This window comes from Saccostrea cucullata, unplaced genomic scaffold (genome assembly GCF_032062105.1).
Source record: "Saccostrea cucullata isolate Sc308-1 unplaced genomic scaffold, CSIRO_AGI_Scuc_v1 ctg1255, whole genome shotgun sequence".
Classification (NCBI taxonomy): domain Eukaryota; kingdom Metazoa; phylum Mollusca; class Bivalvia; order Ostreida; family Ostreidae; genus Saccostrea; species Saccostrea cuccullata.
Genome location: NW_026922781.1, coordinates 133,161 through 151,039, shown reverse-complemented (window position 1 = coordinate 151,039; position 17,879 = coordinate 133,161). Strand labels below are relative to the sequence as shown.

The 17,879-nt window shown below is 34.4% G+C and overlaps 2 protein-coding genes across 2 annotated transcripts; both read left to right on the top strand.

The window, feature by feature from the left end:
• The first annotated feature begins 605 nt into the window (after window positions 1–605).
• Window positions 606–6,106, top strand: LOC134262457 (actinia tenebrosa protease inhibitors-like). Its single transcript, XM_062744848.1, has 7 exons — window positions 606–662; window positions 2,022–2,292; window positions 2,957–3,139; window positions 4,246–4,455; window positions 4,722–4,910; window positions 5,186–5,365; window positions 5,830–6,106. Exons 1-7 carry the CDS (start codon window positions 606–608, stop codon window positions 6,015–6,017), a joined length of 1,278 nt encoding a protein of 425 aa, XP_062600832.1. The 3' UTR covers window positions 6,018–6,106.
• Window positions 6,107–7,869: 1,763 nt separating this feature from the next.
• Window positions 7,870–16,238, top strand: LOC134262456 (uncharacterized). Its single transcript, XM_062744847.1, has 9 exons — window positions 7,870–7,919; window positions 8,501–8,548; window positions 8,917–9,032; window positions 9,337–9,778; window positions 10,139–10,215; window positions 12,894–12,962; window positions 14,004–14,139; window positions 15,265–15,386; window positions 16,041–16,238. The coding sequence occupies exons 1-9, from the start codon at window positions 7,901–7,903 to the stop codon at window positions 16,191–16,193; spliced, it is 1,182 nt and encodes a 393-aa protein (XP_062600831.1). The 5' UTR covers window positions 7,870–7,900; the 3' UTR covers window positions 16,194–16,238.
• Window positions 16,239–17,879: the final 1,641 nt, after the last annotated feature.

The window sequence follows — 17,879 nt, the reverse complement described above, 5'->3', positions numbered from 1 at the left end:
AGGCGTTAGTTACTCTAAATAAGAACGATAACTCAAAATTGGTCTCAATGTCATTAAATACAATTGTATTCCCTTTATATCGATTACGTAAATTGATAAATTAATCTATGGTCCAACATAAACTGTAACGTATTTTGTGATAGTTGGAAATGCAAATAATCACACCTGAAGTAAACATTTAAAAATGACAGACCAGATGAAAATGTGTTCAAATACTTTCTCCATATTTTTTTAAAATCAAACATGTAGGTGTGATGTTGGGGATAACGTTTTGCTTAGAGGTTCATGTTTGAATCGAAGATTTCAGATAGACAGTTTGTTCAAAAAAATATTTGAATGATAAAAGAAAAAGGCAAAATAAATTCAATGTGTGTTAAAAACAAATTAATAAAAAAAAAGATGAAGTATCTTCCATGAAAGTAAATAAGGGTACACCAAAACGGAACATCCCTTCGAAAAAAAAATACATATATCTTAATATAAAATAATATCACTTGCGTAACTGATACTTCTGATGCGCATACACTAACCCACCCACACGCATGCGCACACAAAAGCACTATATCCCCTCCAACTTCATTGCCAATGGATAATGATGTACCATCATGAATGTAGGCGATGGCAAACACCTGCCAAACTCGTCGTTATTTTACGGTTCGCAGGTACAAACATTAAATATGGTCAAAAATGTATGTAGTACCTGATACACCATGACCCCTAACCTCTTGTAACAGGAGCTGATAAGGACCTTGGTTTAAAATGACCATTGATGGGTCATAATACTCCCTCTGACTTGCAGAAAAATGAACAAACGTGAAATATACATAACACCTATGGACAGTACTTAACGGAAACTTATTATTTCAAGAGGTTTTTACCGCAGTTAGGTGTGACGTCGAAGTATTTGTAATTTATAAGTGGCATTTAAGAAAAGTTGATTAGATTAATAGCATTTAAAGTTCCCCAACTGTAATCAAAATGAAATAGGGACGAAGTTCATTCAGAGTTCTGGAAAAGATGTTGCACGAGTATCAAATGAAACTCATGCAGATTTCATGAGAACTCTTCTTAGGTGAAATAAATTAGAAAAAAAGAGTCGAATATGACAGTAAATTTTAAAAAAAGGTAATAATTTTGTAGGTTTTATTCCGATCCACATTTGTGTCAAAGCATAAAATGATATGTATTTTAGGACAATTTTCAGTTAACCTTGGACTTTCAGTAAGGCATGGCATTCTCGTCGCTACGGCATAAGCGTATGTCAAATGGCGAATAGATTCTCATTGGTTAAGAAATTAATAATATCAGCTACTTTAAATTGTTGTTGAGAACCATGGGACGATTTAAGCTCCACCTCTATGCCGGACGAGACAATGTCATTGGTTATTCGATTCACTAGTTGACATTTCCCGAAATTTTATCCAATGTATATTTCAACAGTGAATGAAAGCTGTGTAATTTTAAGATTCTAATTACATGTATGTAACGTCGAGAATGCCCTGCCTTACTGAAAGTCCAACCTTACCTGAGAATTGTTCTAAGAAATATCATAAAGGATTCTTTAAAGCTTCCATGATAATCCAACAGTTTAATTAATGTTATTATATGTCATATGTCTAATGAAGCTTTGAGATGTATTTATAACACACGTGAAAGCATTATTTATGGATATTGATATGTTAATTAATTTGAATTTAGCGCTGATCTCTTGATATAGAACGCTAGCTAGGTTGGTAGCGCATGCTCGAAGTAATAGCGTCAGTCGCCATTTTTTTCATTGTTAACAAAAGCATTAATTTAAAGAATCTTCTTCATGAATGTGCCGTAAAACAAGATACAATTTTAATCAATGAATCAAAGCATCTTTGGACTTTTTTAGGGGTTTTTAAAAGCTGTCATGACTAACAACATGTGTGCTTTCTAATCAGGAAACGATGCAAAAACCAAGATGGTCAAAATGGTTCATAATTTAATAATTCATGGTATGACTGATATAAATTTCAACATATCTTTTTTTACAGCTTTTCACTAATGAGGTCCTAACACAAGATTTCGGAGGCGGTGGGGCCTTCGGAGGAAATGGCGGTCTCGGTATAAATGGTGGAATAGGTCAACGATTCAACACTGGTCTAGGAGGGGGGAATGGCGGGCTAGGAGTAAATGGTGGGCTAGGGGGAATGGGACCCGGGGGCCCGGGAGGGGTAGCAATAGGAACTACTTTTCCGGATAATAATTTAGATAACACAAACACATTTGTAGATGTCACTCCGCCTGATGGTGGCCTTGAACAAGGTAAGGATTAATTTAGCTTCGCCAAAACTTTTGAACTAAGAGAGATAGGGACTGCATATTAAGAATACTTACTCCACTAATTAAGCTCTCTCAGAAGACACCAAAGTTAATGACCTTATTACATTGACCGATACCTATATGCTAAATTTTTTTTAACATTCGCCATAACTTTTGAACTGTAAGAGATAGAGACTTTATTTTTTATAAGTATAGTCCACTTATTAAGTTCTTCCAATGACACAAAGGTCAATGACGTTGGGATCTTGACTGTGACCTATATGCTAAAAAGGCCTATTTAAACCTTCTCAATAATTTTTTAACCATAAGTGACAGAGACTTAATATTTGGTACACTGTAAGCATGCCTTCTAACTTAAGTTCTTTCAAATGACACATAGGTCAATGACCTTGTGACCTTGCCTGTAATCTATATGCTAGAAATAACAATTTCAAACTTTGTTGCCGCCAAGTGCATAGTGTTTCAATCTTATACACAACCTGTTTCTTGCAGTCTCTAGTAGTTTATGATCGACAAATACATTTATTTTTAGTTTAAATTGTTTAAAAATGAACAATAGAAAAAATACGTAAAATGTGGGAGGGGAAAAAGTTTGAAAATAGCTTTGTAATATTAATTTGAAATACATCTGTTCTATTTGTTTTAGCTAGGCAACCATTTTGTTATTTACCAAGACTAACCGGAAACTGTCGAGGCAGGTTCTTAAGTTATTATTATGACGCCATCACTAGAAGATGTCGTGCTTTCTTCTATTCTGGTTGCCAGGGAAACGAAAACAGATTTCCCAGCAGACAAGAATGCCAGCAAATCTGCGGCAATGGGGGAGTCGGTATGTATATTACAGCTCCGAGGCCATTTTGAGGACACCCCGAAGGTGCCTGGAATTGTGTTTCTTTTGGTGCTATAGTGCGGGTGAGCAAAGTGGTCTTCAAACTCCCTTAGTTACCTACACACCGATTTACCTTAACGAATTGTACTCTAGAAAAGGTTAAAGGTTGGATGAATCTATATATATAATAAGTTGATTGCACTTCATTCGTTTTGCTGCTTTTTGCATGGAATTGTAGAATCGAAGTAATTTTGGTAATGTTCAAAGCATTGGGGATGCAGATTTAAACTCGAATTTTCTCTGTTCTTGCAAATTATTTTAAGGAGCCCATCACTTCCTATATTAAAACGAGATGTAAGCATCAGTGAAAATTTATCAAATATCAAGGGCACAGAAATTTAAAAAGAATTGAAGATTTCAGAAAAAGGCCTGGAAAAATTACCAATTTTTTTATGTGAATAATGTTAATACAAAATATTTTATAAATGTATTCCACGAATGGGATTGAGGTTGCTAAATTCATATTCAATGGTTTACTGTTTTATGCACCTCTTTGAACAAATGTTTTCAAAACAATGGGACCGTCACGATGATATCCTTTTATGCAGGGGCGTAGCAACGGGGGGGGGGGGGGGGGGGGGGGGGGGGGGGCCCCCCCCCCCCCACTTTTTTCCCCAACCTTACTTATACTATAGGAAATGTTAATTGAAAACCTGGTTCCCCCCCCCACTTATAGTGATGTACCGAAAATGAAGTATTAGAATTGGTATTGAAAGTAGTTGACACTGAAAAAAGTTTTCTTTTTTTTTTATAGTTTTTATTTCCCCCCCCCCCCCCCCTCACGAAATAGGATTTTCGACTGAGCAACTTTTCTATTTTTTTTTTTTTTTTTTTTTTTGCTTGTCAACTTTTTCAGGTAAGTAAAAAAATTTTTTCTCTGTCTGGCCCCCCCCACTTTCAAAAACGATGCTACGCCACTGTTATGAATAGTTCGATATCATGATTGAAAAAAAATAATTATGAATTTGAAGACAAAAACAGATCAGTTACTACAGAACAGTTATTTTACCTTTTTAACATGAATACCTTCTTTGTTTTTCTTTAAGTGGGTGATGTCTGTACACTTCCGCCCGTCCAGGGGCCATGTCGTGCGAGCATGCGCCGCTTCTTCTTTAATCCCGCTCTCGGGCAGTGTGAGCCCTTCCAGTATGGCGGTTGCCGAGGCAACAGAAACAACTTCCAAACCTTCCAAGCCTGTCAGCAGAGGTGTGGGGGAGGTGGCGGAGGGGGAGGGGACGGGGGAGTGTTTCCACCAGGTAATACCAACAAACTGTTTTGACTATGATAAATCTTACAATCTATGTGCACGTTTGTATTAAAAAAGCATAACTAATAATGGCTAATAAACATACATAATACAAAACATAGAACTTGGGGATTCCTTTTGACAATGATTCCATTTTTTTCATGTTTGAACATTTGCATCATGCGCAATACATTTCAATACGTAGGGTGTACCAATGTGAATACATAAATCTTTATGCATGCGAAGTTTAAATTCCCTTTTGGTCGTAAATTTCAGGAAGTCCCTGCCTCTTGCAGCATGCGCAGTCAGGGAACTGTTTGGGATTCTTTCCTTCCTGGACGTATAACCCTAACACAGGGCGATGTCAGGAATTCGTCTACGGCGGATGTGGAGGGAACCGGAACCGCTTTAACACTTTAATGGAATGTCGCCGTGTGTGTGATAGAAATGACGGACCTGCCCCCGGTTAGTATCTTTATTCTTCAAGAAAGTGTAATCCATCATTTTTGACGACAACGTGATAAATGTCCTATGATGTAACGTAAGTGTTTTCGATGTATTTAACACCTTTTCCGAACATATATGTAACTAACTTCTGTTATACAAGCCGCTTCGATTATTTAGATGGAACCATGTCCTTTTAATATTTTTTTTTCGCGAACCTGATTCCACTTTAGTTGCCGATAGGGGACCAAAACACCGCTTTGCTTATCATAATCAAAATATTTTCAAATTTTCAGGAATGTGTCGTTTGCCTGGTGACTCTGGTCCATGTCGGGCCTTCATCCCTCGCTGGAGCTGGAGTATGGCTAGCGGTCAGTGTGAGCGATTTATCTACGGCGGCTGCGCAGGAAACGGAAATAACTTCATTACCCGGCAGCAGTGTGAGGACACATGTGGAAACGCCGGAGGCGGAGGAGGTAACCAGTTTTTTTTTTTAATTGTGTCCAAATTCATTATTTTTTTTTTATTTTTCTTATTTGAAAAAAGGGGTTAATGCTTCTCAATCACCATAATTTGACTGGAGGCGAGGCTACCTTTCACAGATTACTTTAAAACATTTCTTATTTAAATTTCGAAATGAAGTCTATTTCTTTGATTATATTTATGAAAAATGCATAGAGATGAAAAAAGCTTGCACTTATTTAAGCAGTAGGTGTTTGTTATGAGAAAGTGTCAAATCGTTCGTTTTACCAATTTTATTTAGAGAGTTCCTATCTGAACACACTTACGTGTACATCCCTTAGCTTATTTGACCTCCTTCTTATCCCAGGAGTCTAATTTGTCCCAAAAATGTATTACTTTTAAAATGTTACAAATGCAAATAACACATACATGTACCATTATGCAGATAATGAGACTATCTTGCTGTTGTTAATTCCAGGAGCTGTAAGTCGTGTTTGTATTTTACCAGAAGTTACAGGACCTTGTCGAGCCAGCATTCCCAGGTGGCACTTTAACGCGGCAACGAGAAGGTGCGAGAGATTCATTTATGGCGGTTGCCAAGGAAACGAAAACAATTTTAATACCTGGGGGCAGTGTCAACGTGTTTGTGGTCAAAGGGCTGGCTAATTGGCGCTAATACAATCATGATTCATTAATAGTTTTGATTAATCGGATGGTTCATTTTTTAGAATTACATATTTTTTTTTTTTTGCAGAAGTAGGTATTCATATAGTTTGGAATCAATTTCAAAATGGTTAAGTTGGTTGAATGAATCTTCCAGCATCATTGTTCATATTGAATAAAAAAGTCTTCATCAACTTCCGTGTTTGCACTTTTTTGTTTTTTGTTTTTTTTTTCTCAGCAGCTTTTCAAAAGACATGATGGTACATAATTTCTAGAATTATTTAACATTCAAATTCAAAGAAATACTTAGTGATTTTTACTGTCAAAGTAGGATAGAGTAAAGGAATATAAGGGTTTTGGGGGAATTAGTCACTACTACTGCATGTATTGAAAATAGCAGGGACAAGAACAAACTAGCTAAGTAATAGTTATTGTATATTTATTATGGTGTATCCTGAGTTATTTGGGCGAAGGGCGGTGACGAGTGTGAAGCACGAGTCTCCGCCCTTCGTCCAAATAAATCAGGATACACCATAATAAATATTCAATAACTTTCTTGTATCATGGCCAATCAAACGTCATATTATAAATAATATGCATGATTTTTAATTACACCAATAGAAAATGTAGTTTTTGTCAGGTGACCGCATGGACCGCATGGATAATCTCTCCTTCCTGCCAGTATTTTTAATAAACTCATTTTGCGTGTGTGTGTTCGTGAGAAAGGACGTCGGATTGCAGCATCCCGTCGTAATTTAAGCACGGATTTTATTTTAATGAATATCACAAGAAAACCTTTGGATATCAAACAGGAAAAAAATCAGTCTGTACAGTTAAGAAGGAAAACTCATATGTTATTCGAAAATCCAGAAAAAAGTTACCCGTTGATCATTTGACATATTTGAGAGCTGTCGCGTTCACTAAAAGCCTGTGTCAGGGTCTTCATCTGTGGATGCAGTACATCTGCACTTATTCTCGTTGAGCAAAGAACAATGCAAAGATGTTGTTTTTTTTCTTTTGCTAAAGCGGTTTATTACAATAGGTGTGATATTTTAATATAATTCTGTGTGAAATTCGTGTCAAGAACTTGATTTCTCGTTGTGGAGGATTGAATATTTGCAGAGTTCCTTAAAAGCATCTAGTAGTTTGGGATACGCACTGTAATTTTATTTATGTAAAAGACTTTTATTTCACTTGCAGAAATTTAGCCTTTGTATTATAGCCCATTTCATTCTGTAATTCAGATTCAATATACATGTGATTTAAAATGATGAAATCGCGTAAGTGTTCAATAATTTATTTACACGGCACAGTTTTTGCTGGCTCCGCCCATCGGTGTATCTCCAGTTATTGTACACTTTACTTCAAAGGAAAAACACCGCAGCCATGATACAATCATATTTATAGATCTAAAGTACAGTGTCGGTCATTTTATCGAACTTGTATAATCAAAGAAGGTTAATATCTATATCGCAAATTCAAACAGCATAGGTACAGGTATATAAGAACGAATGTTTAATGAAAGAGAGATAAAGATGGAAAGAAGGATAGTATTTGGCTAGAGCAATAATGTGTGTGTGACCTACATGGCATTTTGAATTTGTAGGTCATGCCAATAAGAAACAACCAAAAAATTAATAATGATTATAGAAATGAAGGAATTGAAAAGCCAAAAAAAATAAACAATGCTACAGTATACTGGAATATATAATTGTATATTTTTAAAAGTTTAAAATCAACATTCTTCATTTTATTCTTCGTTAATAAAAATTACTTCAAATTTCGAGATTTCAAGTTGAATGGTGTTTTAGGTTTTGAGATAATTGTCAGACCGATTAAGTTATGATAGCTGTGTTATAAATGTCACAGAACAATTTACGGTCAAAATGGATGTCTCAAGTGCAAGTGAGTATTATCTACTTTAATATACAAACATAAATTTATAGGGCCCTTCACTGTATTTGTTTTCCATATTTTATATTTATTGTTCTTTTATGTGAAATTAAAGCTTTAACAAATTCAGAATTTACTGTTTCATTCCAAATAAGTAAGAGATGGTCAAAATTTTCATTATAAGTACAGTAGTGCTAGAAAAATGCAAAGGATCATAGATTAGAGGTCGATACCCTCACCCCATGTATATTCTAGCGGTATAGATGTAAACAAATGATAAACATTAAAGATTCACTGTTAATGTTGTCCTGATATATGCGTACCTTGATTATCAGTGCTCCTATTATTTCTTATAAGTTGAAAACCTTATGGGGTTCCTGAATTGAACGCCCCCCTCCCCCAATAAAAAAAACAACTTGAAGAATCCTCACCTTATACATGCAATATTAAGAGCGTTATTTATTTCTCTAATCAAAGAGCGCGATATAATTACTGGGCCTGTGTCTATCTGAATATATTTTTTTTAATTAAAAAAAAAAAAAAAAAATATTTTAGAAATAAATAAAAAGTTTGTTTTTATTTTGCACGTCCAGTCCATGTGTTGATGATTCTTTTATTCCTTGTTTCACCAATTCAGACGGGTAGGCAATTTTTATTTCACCATTTATTTCTTTCCAATTTATTGTCTCCAAAGATTTATTGATGTGTTACAATGTATTTTTTTTTATATTGTACTTGAAATAATGATGATAGGAATGTTAAAAATAGTTCAAACAATTAATGTTGCTGCAGCTATTGCGGAAAAATACATAGTTCATATTTTAAATTTATATCTGTAAAATTATTCATGAGAGGTAGGATTAGTTTATAAGATATTTCATACGTAAAAGATCCGCTGTTTAAATGAATGTTATTATTAATAATATGCATACTTTTAAAAGCCATAAAGGCCTATATGAGAAAAAAAAAATATAACATGTTTTTTATATTTAATTTATTCATTCGTCAGTGAACAATTTACAAATCATCTTTACGGACCAAACCTACCACATTGAAATAGGAGCGGAAGTTCGTTTAACATGTGTTGTGATTGGTGGAAACAACCCTCACGTGACATGGATATCAGTGAGTAATGTGTGGATTCCATAGCTTTTTTCAAAGCAGAACTTCGACCTCTTTATATTAAACCATATTGAAGACTAAACAAAGTACATCATTAAACTTTTCTAGATATCAAATAATTATTAATTAACCTGCATAAAAAATCATTACAAATGTAAACTTAATTTGACACAAAGGCACCGATTTCCATAACCTGGCTTAATGAAATAGCATGGGTTCTATGTAAATAATTGTCAATAGCTTACATAAATTATTATTTTTTTTGTTTGTTTGTTTATGTTTATTCATCTCCCCATTTCTTGTATAGCCGAAAGGCCAATTGCCTTCAAACACAATGACCGAGCACAACGGTCAAACTTTGATCATTTCCGGGTTTGACACGGCGGACATTGGTCAGTACATTTGTGTCGCCTCAGATGGCTTACAGTTTGCTAATCACGTTTTTACCGTGGCTTTGTCGAGCACAACAACATTAAAGCATACAACTGAGAAAACATCAACATCAACAAAACATGTGACAACACCTACACAACAAGTAACAACATCAACACAACAAGTGACAACACCAACACAACAAGTGAAAACACCAACACAACAAGTGACAACAAGGGTGTTAGCAACATTGCTAGAGAAAACCACAAGTGAGCGTCCGTCCACTTCATCACCACCAACAACTATGCAAACTCATACAACCAGTCAAAGTTTGGAAACAACCTTACCAAACACCCATAGTCCTGTGCAATCAACTGGTAATATTATTAGTAACAAGGATGCAATTGATCATTTATTTAGACATTTTGAAAGTTTAAGAGTAATAAATACACTATTCAATTTTCGGAATGTTGATTTTCAAAAATGTGTGCTTAGTTTTTGTGTCTTTTCCCGTACAAGAAACCTTGCTGTTTTTAATTAAGTATTATTTTTCTGTGAATCCCTTACTCAGCAATATAGATGGGAAAGAAAATTAAAAGGTAATTTCAAATGAAATGTGAAGTTGGAAAATACACCGATGACAAAGTTTTCCTATCAATAAATTAAAACACGGTGAAAAATATATCTACTGAGTATACTGTAAAAATAGAATAATTTTTTGTTTTGTTGTTTTGTAGGTTTGGATTGTATGATGTGTAATGACGTCATATCCCCTGCTTTCTGTACTAATTCCGTTAAATGTGGTACGCACGAGGTAGGAAATGGAATTGTAAATGACATTTATGCTTTAATTTAGAAGGAGGTATATATAAAAAGACAATGCAGAAAAAGAATGTATCAAACTGGAAATTTAAGTCCCAGAACATAGAACTAATTTTTAAGGTAGATTTTATAGTAATCGTTGGATCCTTTAGAGAATGTCATATTTCTAACATTATTATAAAAGAAATCACGAAAAACCAAATAAATTATTTCTTTCATAATTTTATTTACATTTTCTTTTATTTCAACAAAGAAGAAATGCTATGCTTTTACAATATACAAAATGTAAATGGATCTTTTAAAGATATGTATGCCGTGTTAAACAGTATTTTTGCACAGCTGAAACCGAACAAAAATTTCTGGAGTATGATAAGCTACCAAAAATGAAGCATTCTTGCTAATTCGACGAAATTTTATTCGGTATTAACAAAGTACTGGTCAGGAAAAGAACACGATATCCTCATGCATATTTATAAACGATTGACGTTTATCCTGGATCTGCGCATGTGCGCGGGAAAAGCATCGCGAGAATCATCAGGTCGAGGAAAATATATTTTGTGACGTCTGTTCAGTGAGGGACACAAATAGACCAATCAGCTCAATGAGTTGCATTTAATGCATTTATGGGTTACTACATAAAATACTACATGTGTTTTTCAAAAAGGCTAGTTTTTTTTAAAATCGCTCTCAGAAAGACTTGATGCATTATGTACATTATTATCTACTAATCCCATGCTCATATTTGCATACAAATGATTAACAATGATGAAAATTAAAGTTTTCCCCACTCCATTGTACAGGTCCGTTTGTTTAGAGTTTCCCCGTGCTGTACTGCTAGTGGACATTTTCGGTTGGATGAACATTTACGGATCTTCAGTATGGAGCGCATTATGCGCAAAAAATATTTTATGTCAAGTACAATGTATGGAAAGTAATTTAAACTGCTATGTTTACACCCTGAATGGGATATCGTCAATTATCCCTTTTGGTTTTTTAATATGAACTACATAACATATGTAGATGAAACTTACATACCATACATCTTGCCTTCTTAGAAATATAGTTAGGCTAATAAAATAAAATTGGTCAAGGAATTCCAGGCCTCTAAAAACTATTCCAGTTTGAGGGCACAACCAAGCATTTCGATTAACACCTTTAAGAAAAATTAATTCAGGTAGGTAGCATCGGGTTTTTTTAAGTGGGTGGGGAATAGATTGATTGATTGATTGTTTAACGTCCCTCTCGAGAATTTTTTACTCATATGGAGACGCCACCATTTGCCGATGGAGAGCTGCAAATTTTGTCCTATACTCGGCACTTAGGGCCATTGAGCAGGGAGGGATCTTTTTCGTGCCAGCACCTACTGCGACACGGGGCCTCAGTTTATACGGTCTCATCTGAGGGGTGGGGGGATAGAACAGTTAGAATAAAAATCAACCAGCTCGAAGAAATCTGACAAGTAAAATAGGTTCCAATATCTTTCACTACTAAACATGACTAAATTTTATTCATTCACTACAATTTACTGCCAAACTTCAAATTTCACTTTCGAATTAGCCCGAGCCAATGCTGATAACCTATTTGCAAGATTTTTTATATTATTTTCAGGGGGTCAGAAATACTGTGGTTCATATGTAAAGAATATATTTATATTATTTAGTAGTATTCTGGTTTTGGCATTCGGTATATTGTGCAGATTTATACATGATATTCTGTGGAATATTTTTTGTTGTTTTGAACCATTAAGAAATGCAGAATCGAATGTATCTAATAACCATTTTGATTGATCAAATTATATCATTTGTTTGTATTAGTTATTTCATTTTGGCACAACATGGTTTCCACACTTCTTTATCCATAGTCGCTGACATCTGTAGAAGTTCACCCAACCGAAAATGTCCATGGAAAAGACAATTGCACGTGATTATTCCTCGGTACAAAAAGTAACCAACTCTGAGGTGCTCTCAATATTGACAATCCCTAACTCACGTGTTTGTAGTAATATCGTAGTAGACCATCATGCTTTTCGGTTCATTCACGAGACTGGACCATTGTTTGCTGTAAACATGCGAGACAACGTGATCATAAATATTACAATAAGAGGCGGGTTTTTATCCGACACGGAGAGAAAATAATTTTTACCAAATAATATTTCATAACTTTTAAAAGTGATGGAGGGGAATTGTCTTATTTGCAGAAAGTATATAACTTATATAACTTGATGAGACACCACATATATTTATTACTTTAAAATAAAACACTAATACGGCATATATAGCTTTAAATTTTGTTCTTTAAATAATGAAATGAACTAAACCTAAGACGGACACATCTAACATTTGTTTTACTGGAATATGAAGAATATCTTGATTTTGCTTTTTCATTTTTCTTAACTAACTGTTCTTGGTATAATTCTTGACTTCCCTTTAACTTCCTTCATTTAAATTAATTTCGTGATTTATTTACTTTTGCCCCTTGTAACCTTTGCACTTTCACACTTGCAAACAACTTTGTTCCGTTTTAAATTCACCCACTTATATTTTTGTTAAAAAATGATCCTGTATTCTTTGAATTGCCATGTTTCAAATACGTCCAAATGAGGGTAGGGCGAAGGGGCGTAAAAAAACGGGGGTGAAGATACAGTAGTTTTGCAAAACATCATTTTTTCAGGAATGCTACCTTCAGCAGTTCCTTCGAGACGGCAGAGTTCTATACATGCAGGGCTGCATGAACAAATTTGTAAGTTTTTTTTATATCAATACAGACAGTATTTAGACCCGTGTAATGAAGATCAGGAACAAAGAGTTTTAAATCATTCTATCCGTCTAATTTGGGTCATTTAAAAATTATGTTTTGAACCATCTTAAGGTTGATAAACCCTCTTCTCATTCATATGAAATGTTACTTGAACCTAAACTAGAGGTACTGTGAGCGATGAGCTCACTAAATGATACCCCCCCCCCCCCCCCGCCTCCCATATGTTTATAACTGGTGAAAAAGTCCATGTTTTCCTGTGGCCGGCAAACCCAAAATATGTGTCGGATCAAAAAGTAAAATAGGAGGTGCACAATGGCAATATGTAATAAAGATTCTGTGAAAGTTTCATCAAATTTCATTCAGTGGTATGAGAGTAGTTGCGGATAAGAGATGGGTACCCCAAAGCGTAACAGACGGACGGACGGACGTACAGACGGACGGAAATAACGATTACTATATACCCTCCCGCTTTTCAAGCGGGGGGTATAATGATTAAAAAGAATGAATTTTATAAGTAAAATACAAACAATTGTAGCATAGCTTCCGGAGCAAAATTGAACAAAATAGACCCTTCAGCTTGGCAAAAGTTTTAATCTATAAAGGAATAGTAGACATTTCTGTCATTAAGAGTTATATCTTTTATCAGAGTATCAATGAACCTTAAGTTTAAAGTAATGTCTGTTTGCCTCTGAGACTCCTAGCTTGCGGTAAAAAATGTTGTTCGACAGCTGTGTGGGTGGAGGCAGGTGGGTAGGAAAAAGCCTTTGAATGTATTTATTTAATTCCCATTTTTTAAACAGTTACAATATTTTTTAAACCAAATTTAATGAATGGGTAATTTCCGATCATGACAAGGAGCACATGACGGGTGTGACCGGTCAGCATGGGATGCTCACTCCTCCATGGCACCTGATCCCACCTTTGATGTTTTGGAGGTCATGTTTGCTTTGCTCCTAATTTGTATTGTTTTATGGACTTTTATATTGAATACTGTTCGTTATCTCCATATCTTTCCATCTCCAGGCGTGCAATGGTATTCAGTCTCCAGCTGCAGCTGCAATAATTGGACGACGGCGACAGTCTGATGGTGTTGTTTTATGCGAATCTTGTTGTTCGGATTACAATGGATGTAACTTAGGCGGACTCTGTAATACTCCAGGTATGTTTTCCTTACAATTCTACAATGTCTCCGTTGCATGTATTTTAACTGACTTGCCAAAAGGTTGACTCTTATATTGAACTTTTGCCAAGAGCGCTGACTTTTACAGTTGAAGGCTTACTTTTACACTACCACAATGTACAATATAAATATTTAGCTCAACATTTAATTAAATGTAAATAAAGGATTACAGTTCTATTCACATATAAGTTTTTGAAGAAAACGACAACCACCCTGCCCTCAACTCCCAAAAGTGCCCTTAACACTAGACCTATGGCCACTAGAAAGGTTTGGATATATTTTATCAATTCTAATCCTCCGTACATTAATACAAGTTTAAATGTCCAAGTAAACCGTCAACTATAGAAGTCGGTGCTTCTCGCAAAAGTTCATTACCGGAGCCAAACAAAAGGTCAAAAAAGCGTATTAGTGCCACGCAATATTTTTTTTAAAGTTGGTACTTCCTTCCAACTTTAATGTTGGCTTTTCCATCTTAAAAATCTTCAATGTCAATCAAAGGGCTGCTTTTTTTATAAATTAAACAAAAATGGATATAATTTTTCTGATATTTGTGATCAATATGAAATTCACAATACAGTGAAAACCGTTTAATCCGTCACTCGTGGAATCCTTTGCACTGTAAATTCCGACGTTAAAAGGATTTCGAATTATATTAATTTCCAGGTTTAATTACGCTGTTTTATCCAACGCCCTGTTTATTCCGAAACCAAATTCGTCTCCCAGTGCATGTCGGAAATAAAACAGTTTTCACTGTATTTTAATTGCTTATCAGTCCGATTTGGCTGTCCGGGCCCCGGGATCATGAAGCATCTTAAGCTTAAGTCAAAAAATGCCTTAGATGCTGAATTTTTTTTAGAGGTCAAGCAGCCAGAAATAAAAATGCCGTCCGATTTTGTATCATCAGTCTGCTGTTGTATGCAAATTATGAGTTTCCTTTAACAAGTTTTAAAGATTTTATAGATAATTGAAATTTTGACTTAAGTCTTAGTCTGTTTCATGATCCCGGGGCCGGGTTTTCTCAAGCAGAGACCAATATTTCCGCAGTAAGATTACACGGTACAAGCATTGTTTAAGCATTTACCTATAAATTATTATATATTATAGGAGTACCTCCCAAAATATTGGATATTTCTGTGTCTCCTTCAAAGATTCATCTTGGAGATAATGTTGACGTGAAATGCAATGCTCTTGGTGTGCCCAAACCCTCCATACAATGGGGTGTGATGGTAATTTAAAAAAAAAATATTTTTGTGCATTTTTTTCCTCATTACTCATTATACATTATGGTAATGAACTATTGATGCTTTTTTGCTGATAAAAAAAGGGCTCGAGCTCGATCCCTCTAAAATTTCCGAATCAAACTGTTTATAGAATTGATTATTGCAAATAAAGTAAGAATCTATATAATCAATCCTGGAAAAATTAAACTTGTTATAGAATTTTCACCAAGTTAAGACTGCAGGTTGTATTTGATTATCGACTAGTTTAGGATCAGGAATATCTAATTTTTTTAAAATTGTGTTTAAAAAAGGAGAATCTGGGATTGTGAGTAATAACTCAGTGTCATCTAAAATGGGATGGGAAGTAAAGGTTATCAATGAATTGACAAATTTATTAAACAGGAAGGTCCGGTTCTTTTAAATTTAATATTTCCATCTTTCGGAGCTAGTGGAAAATTGAGTTCAAAAATTGTGGGACAATATTGAAGGACTAATATTTCTTTCAACGATCATTGAGTATATTCTTCATTCCTCGAAGCTAAGCATCCTATTCACATACTAGTTAATTTCTGTTTTTTAAAAGATACTCTAACCGACTCTTAATACTTCTTCTGTTCTTTGTGTTCCAGCTGTTGTACATGTCTTTGTTTTTATTTCCAGGCACCTTCATATCCGGACAACTTAAGATTTGTACAAGGAGAATCTGTTTTGAGGATATTGAATTTTAATCCCAACAATGAGCATATATACAGGTGTACTGCAGAAAATATCAACGGTACAGACACAAAAAATATTGCAATAAGAATAAACTAAATCAAAGAAATCTAAACAACCACCATTGTTTGTTTAAAAGGCACATGCAGGTCGAGTTAATTTCTATCTGTTTTCATCTGACGCCTTGAATCAATGTGGGTTCTCAATCTTTTCTTGATATTTTGTTTTTAAGGTTTGAGCCAATTTTGATGAAATTTGGCATTAAGAATTAGGATGGTAAGGAATAGAGAGAGGATTAATGCCAAGTACATCAAATTATGTTCATTCAGTAGCTTGTTATTTGTCAGATCATAGCCTGTTTCTAAATGATCCGGCTAAAAGATTTTGACAGCCATACGAAAGGGAAAATACTATGCAGCAAAATTATTCCTTAAATTGTAGTGATTACATGAATTGTATGCTAGACAGTACAGACTATATAGTTCAACATCATATTTATAAGCTTAAAATATTTACATATTGGGAAAGTGTGTTCCTCTTTGATATTCCTTCAGGTAAATTCTTCAAGTAAACCCGCCGAAATTTGGCTGAAGCATTGCCGACTCGGCGTAAAACAAGAAAAAAAAAATCAATTTTCAAGTAAAGGACACTTTTGCTTTTAGATTCTTGACTTTACTATTTTTTTTTTCATTCTGTGAAATATATCAGACAAAAATAGAGTATCCATACACAATGTATCATGCCAGAGAGACAAAGAATCAGAATTTTCTGCTCAGAGAACTACAATTTAAACTTTTAATATACATGTATAATTTTAAAAACCCTTTTAAGTTGGTCTGAAATAAAATGAAGTTAAAAGCCATTGCGAACGAAGAAAAACACGTGTGCAGGATCAAAATTATGCAAAACAATAATTTACACAATTTTTCACATTTTTTTATCGATAACTGCAATAAATACCTTAAGAGACACAAAGACAAAATGTTATGAAATAATAATGGCTTTGTTTTAAAGTATTCTAATTTCTATATAGTTTGCATACGTACATAGAAAAAAAGGGGTAAAAAATCAATTAATCAATTATCATAGCATTTAGATATAAAAAAAAACATCACTTGCTATAAAATCACTACAGATTAAAACACTAAAAGAATATATAAAAATAACAAAAAACACATGTACAATGTATTTATCCGATATGCAAACAATTTCACATCAACGGAATCTCAGATCTTAAAAAAAAAATTATAGAAAAACGACAGTTTACATAACATTTAAAATAAAGACTCATTATTAGCCCTTGAACGACCTAAGGCAGACAATGTGGTTTTTGGGTCCGACAAAACGCATGTTGCCATCGAACGCAGCCATGTATAATGTTTTGCTACGCCTTTGATTTTAATTTTTTTTTTTTTTACATGCATGTACATGTATTTTGTACTGTCTTTCGTGATGTAACCTCAGGTCCGTCACCGTTGAACACTATCGAATGAAAGTGAGATTAAGCTCCGCCCATTCTGTAACGTAAGTGGTCCAACATCTCACTCAGCGGTAAAACATCAATTTTTTGTTATGCCCGCTCCGCAAAACATTAGAAATGTTTGACTTTTTTTCATATAGAATTGTGCAGGAACAAATTTGTAAATGAATAATAATATGAACTTAAATGAATCAAGATCATGATAGGGAGCAAAATCAAACAAACTAACAGTCAACGTTTGCTCAAGGAGTAAGGAGTGTAATTTTCGTTGCACTTTGAATCCCTCTATATAACGCAGAGACCAT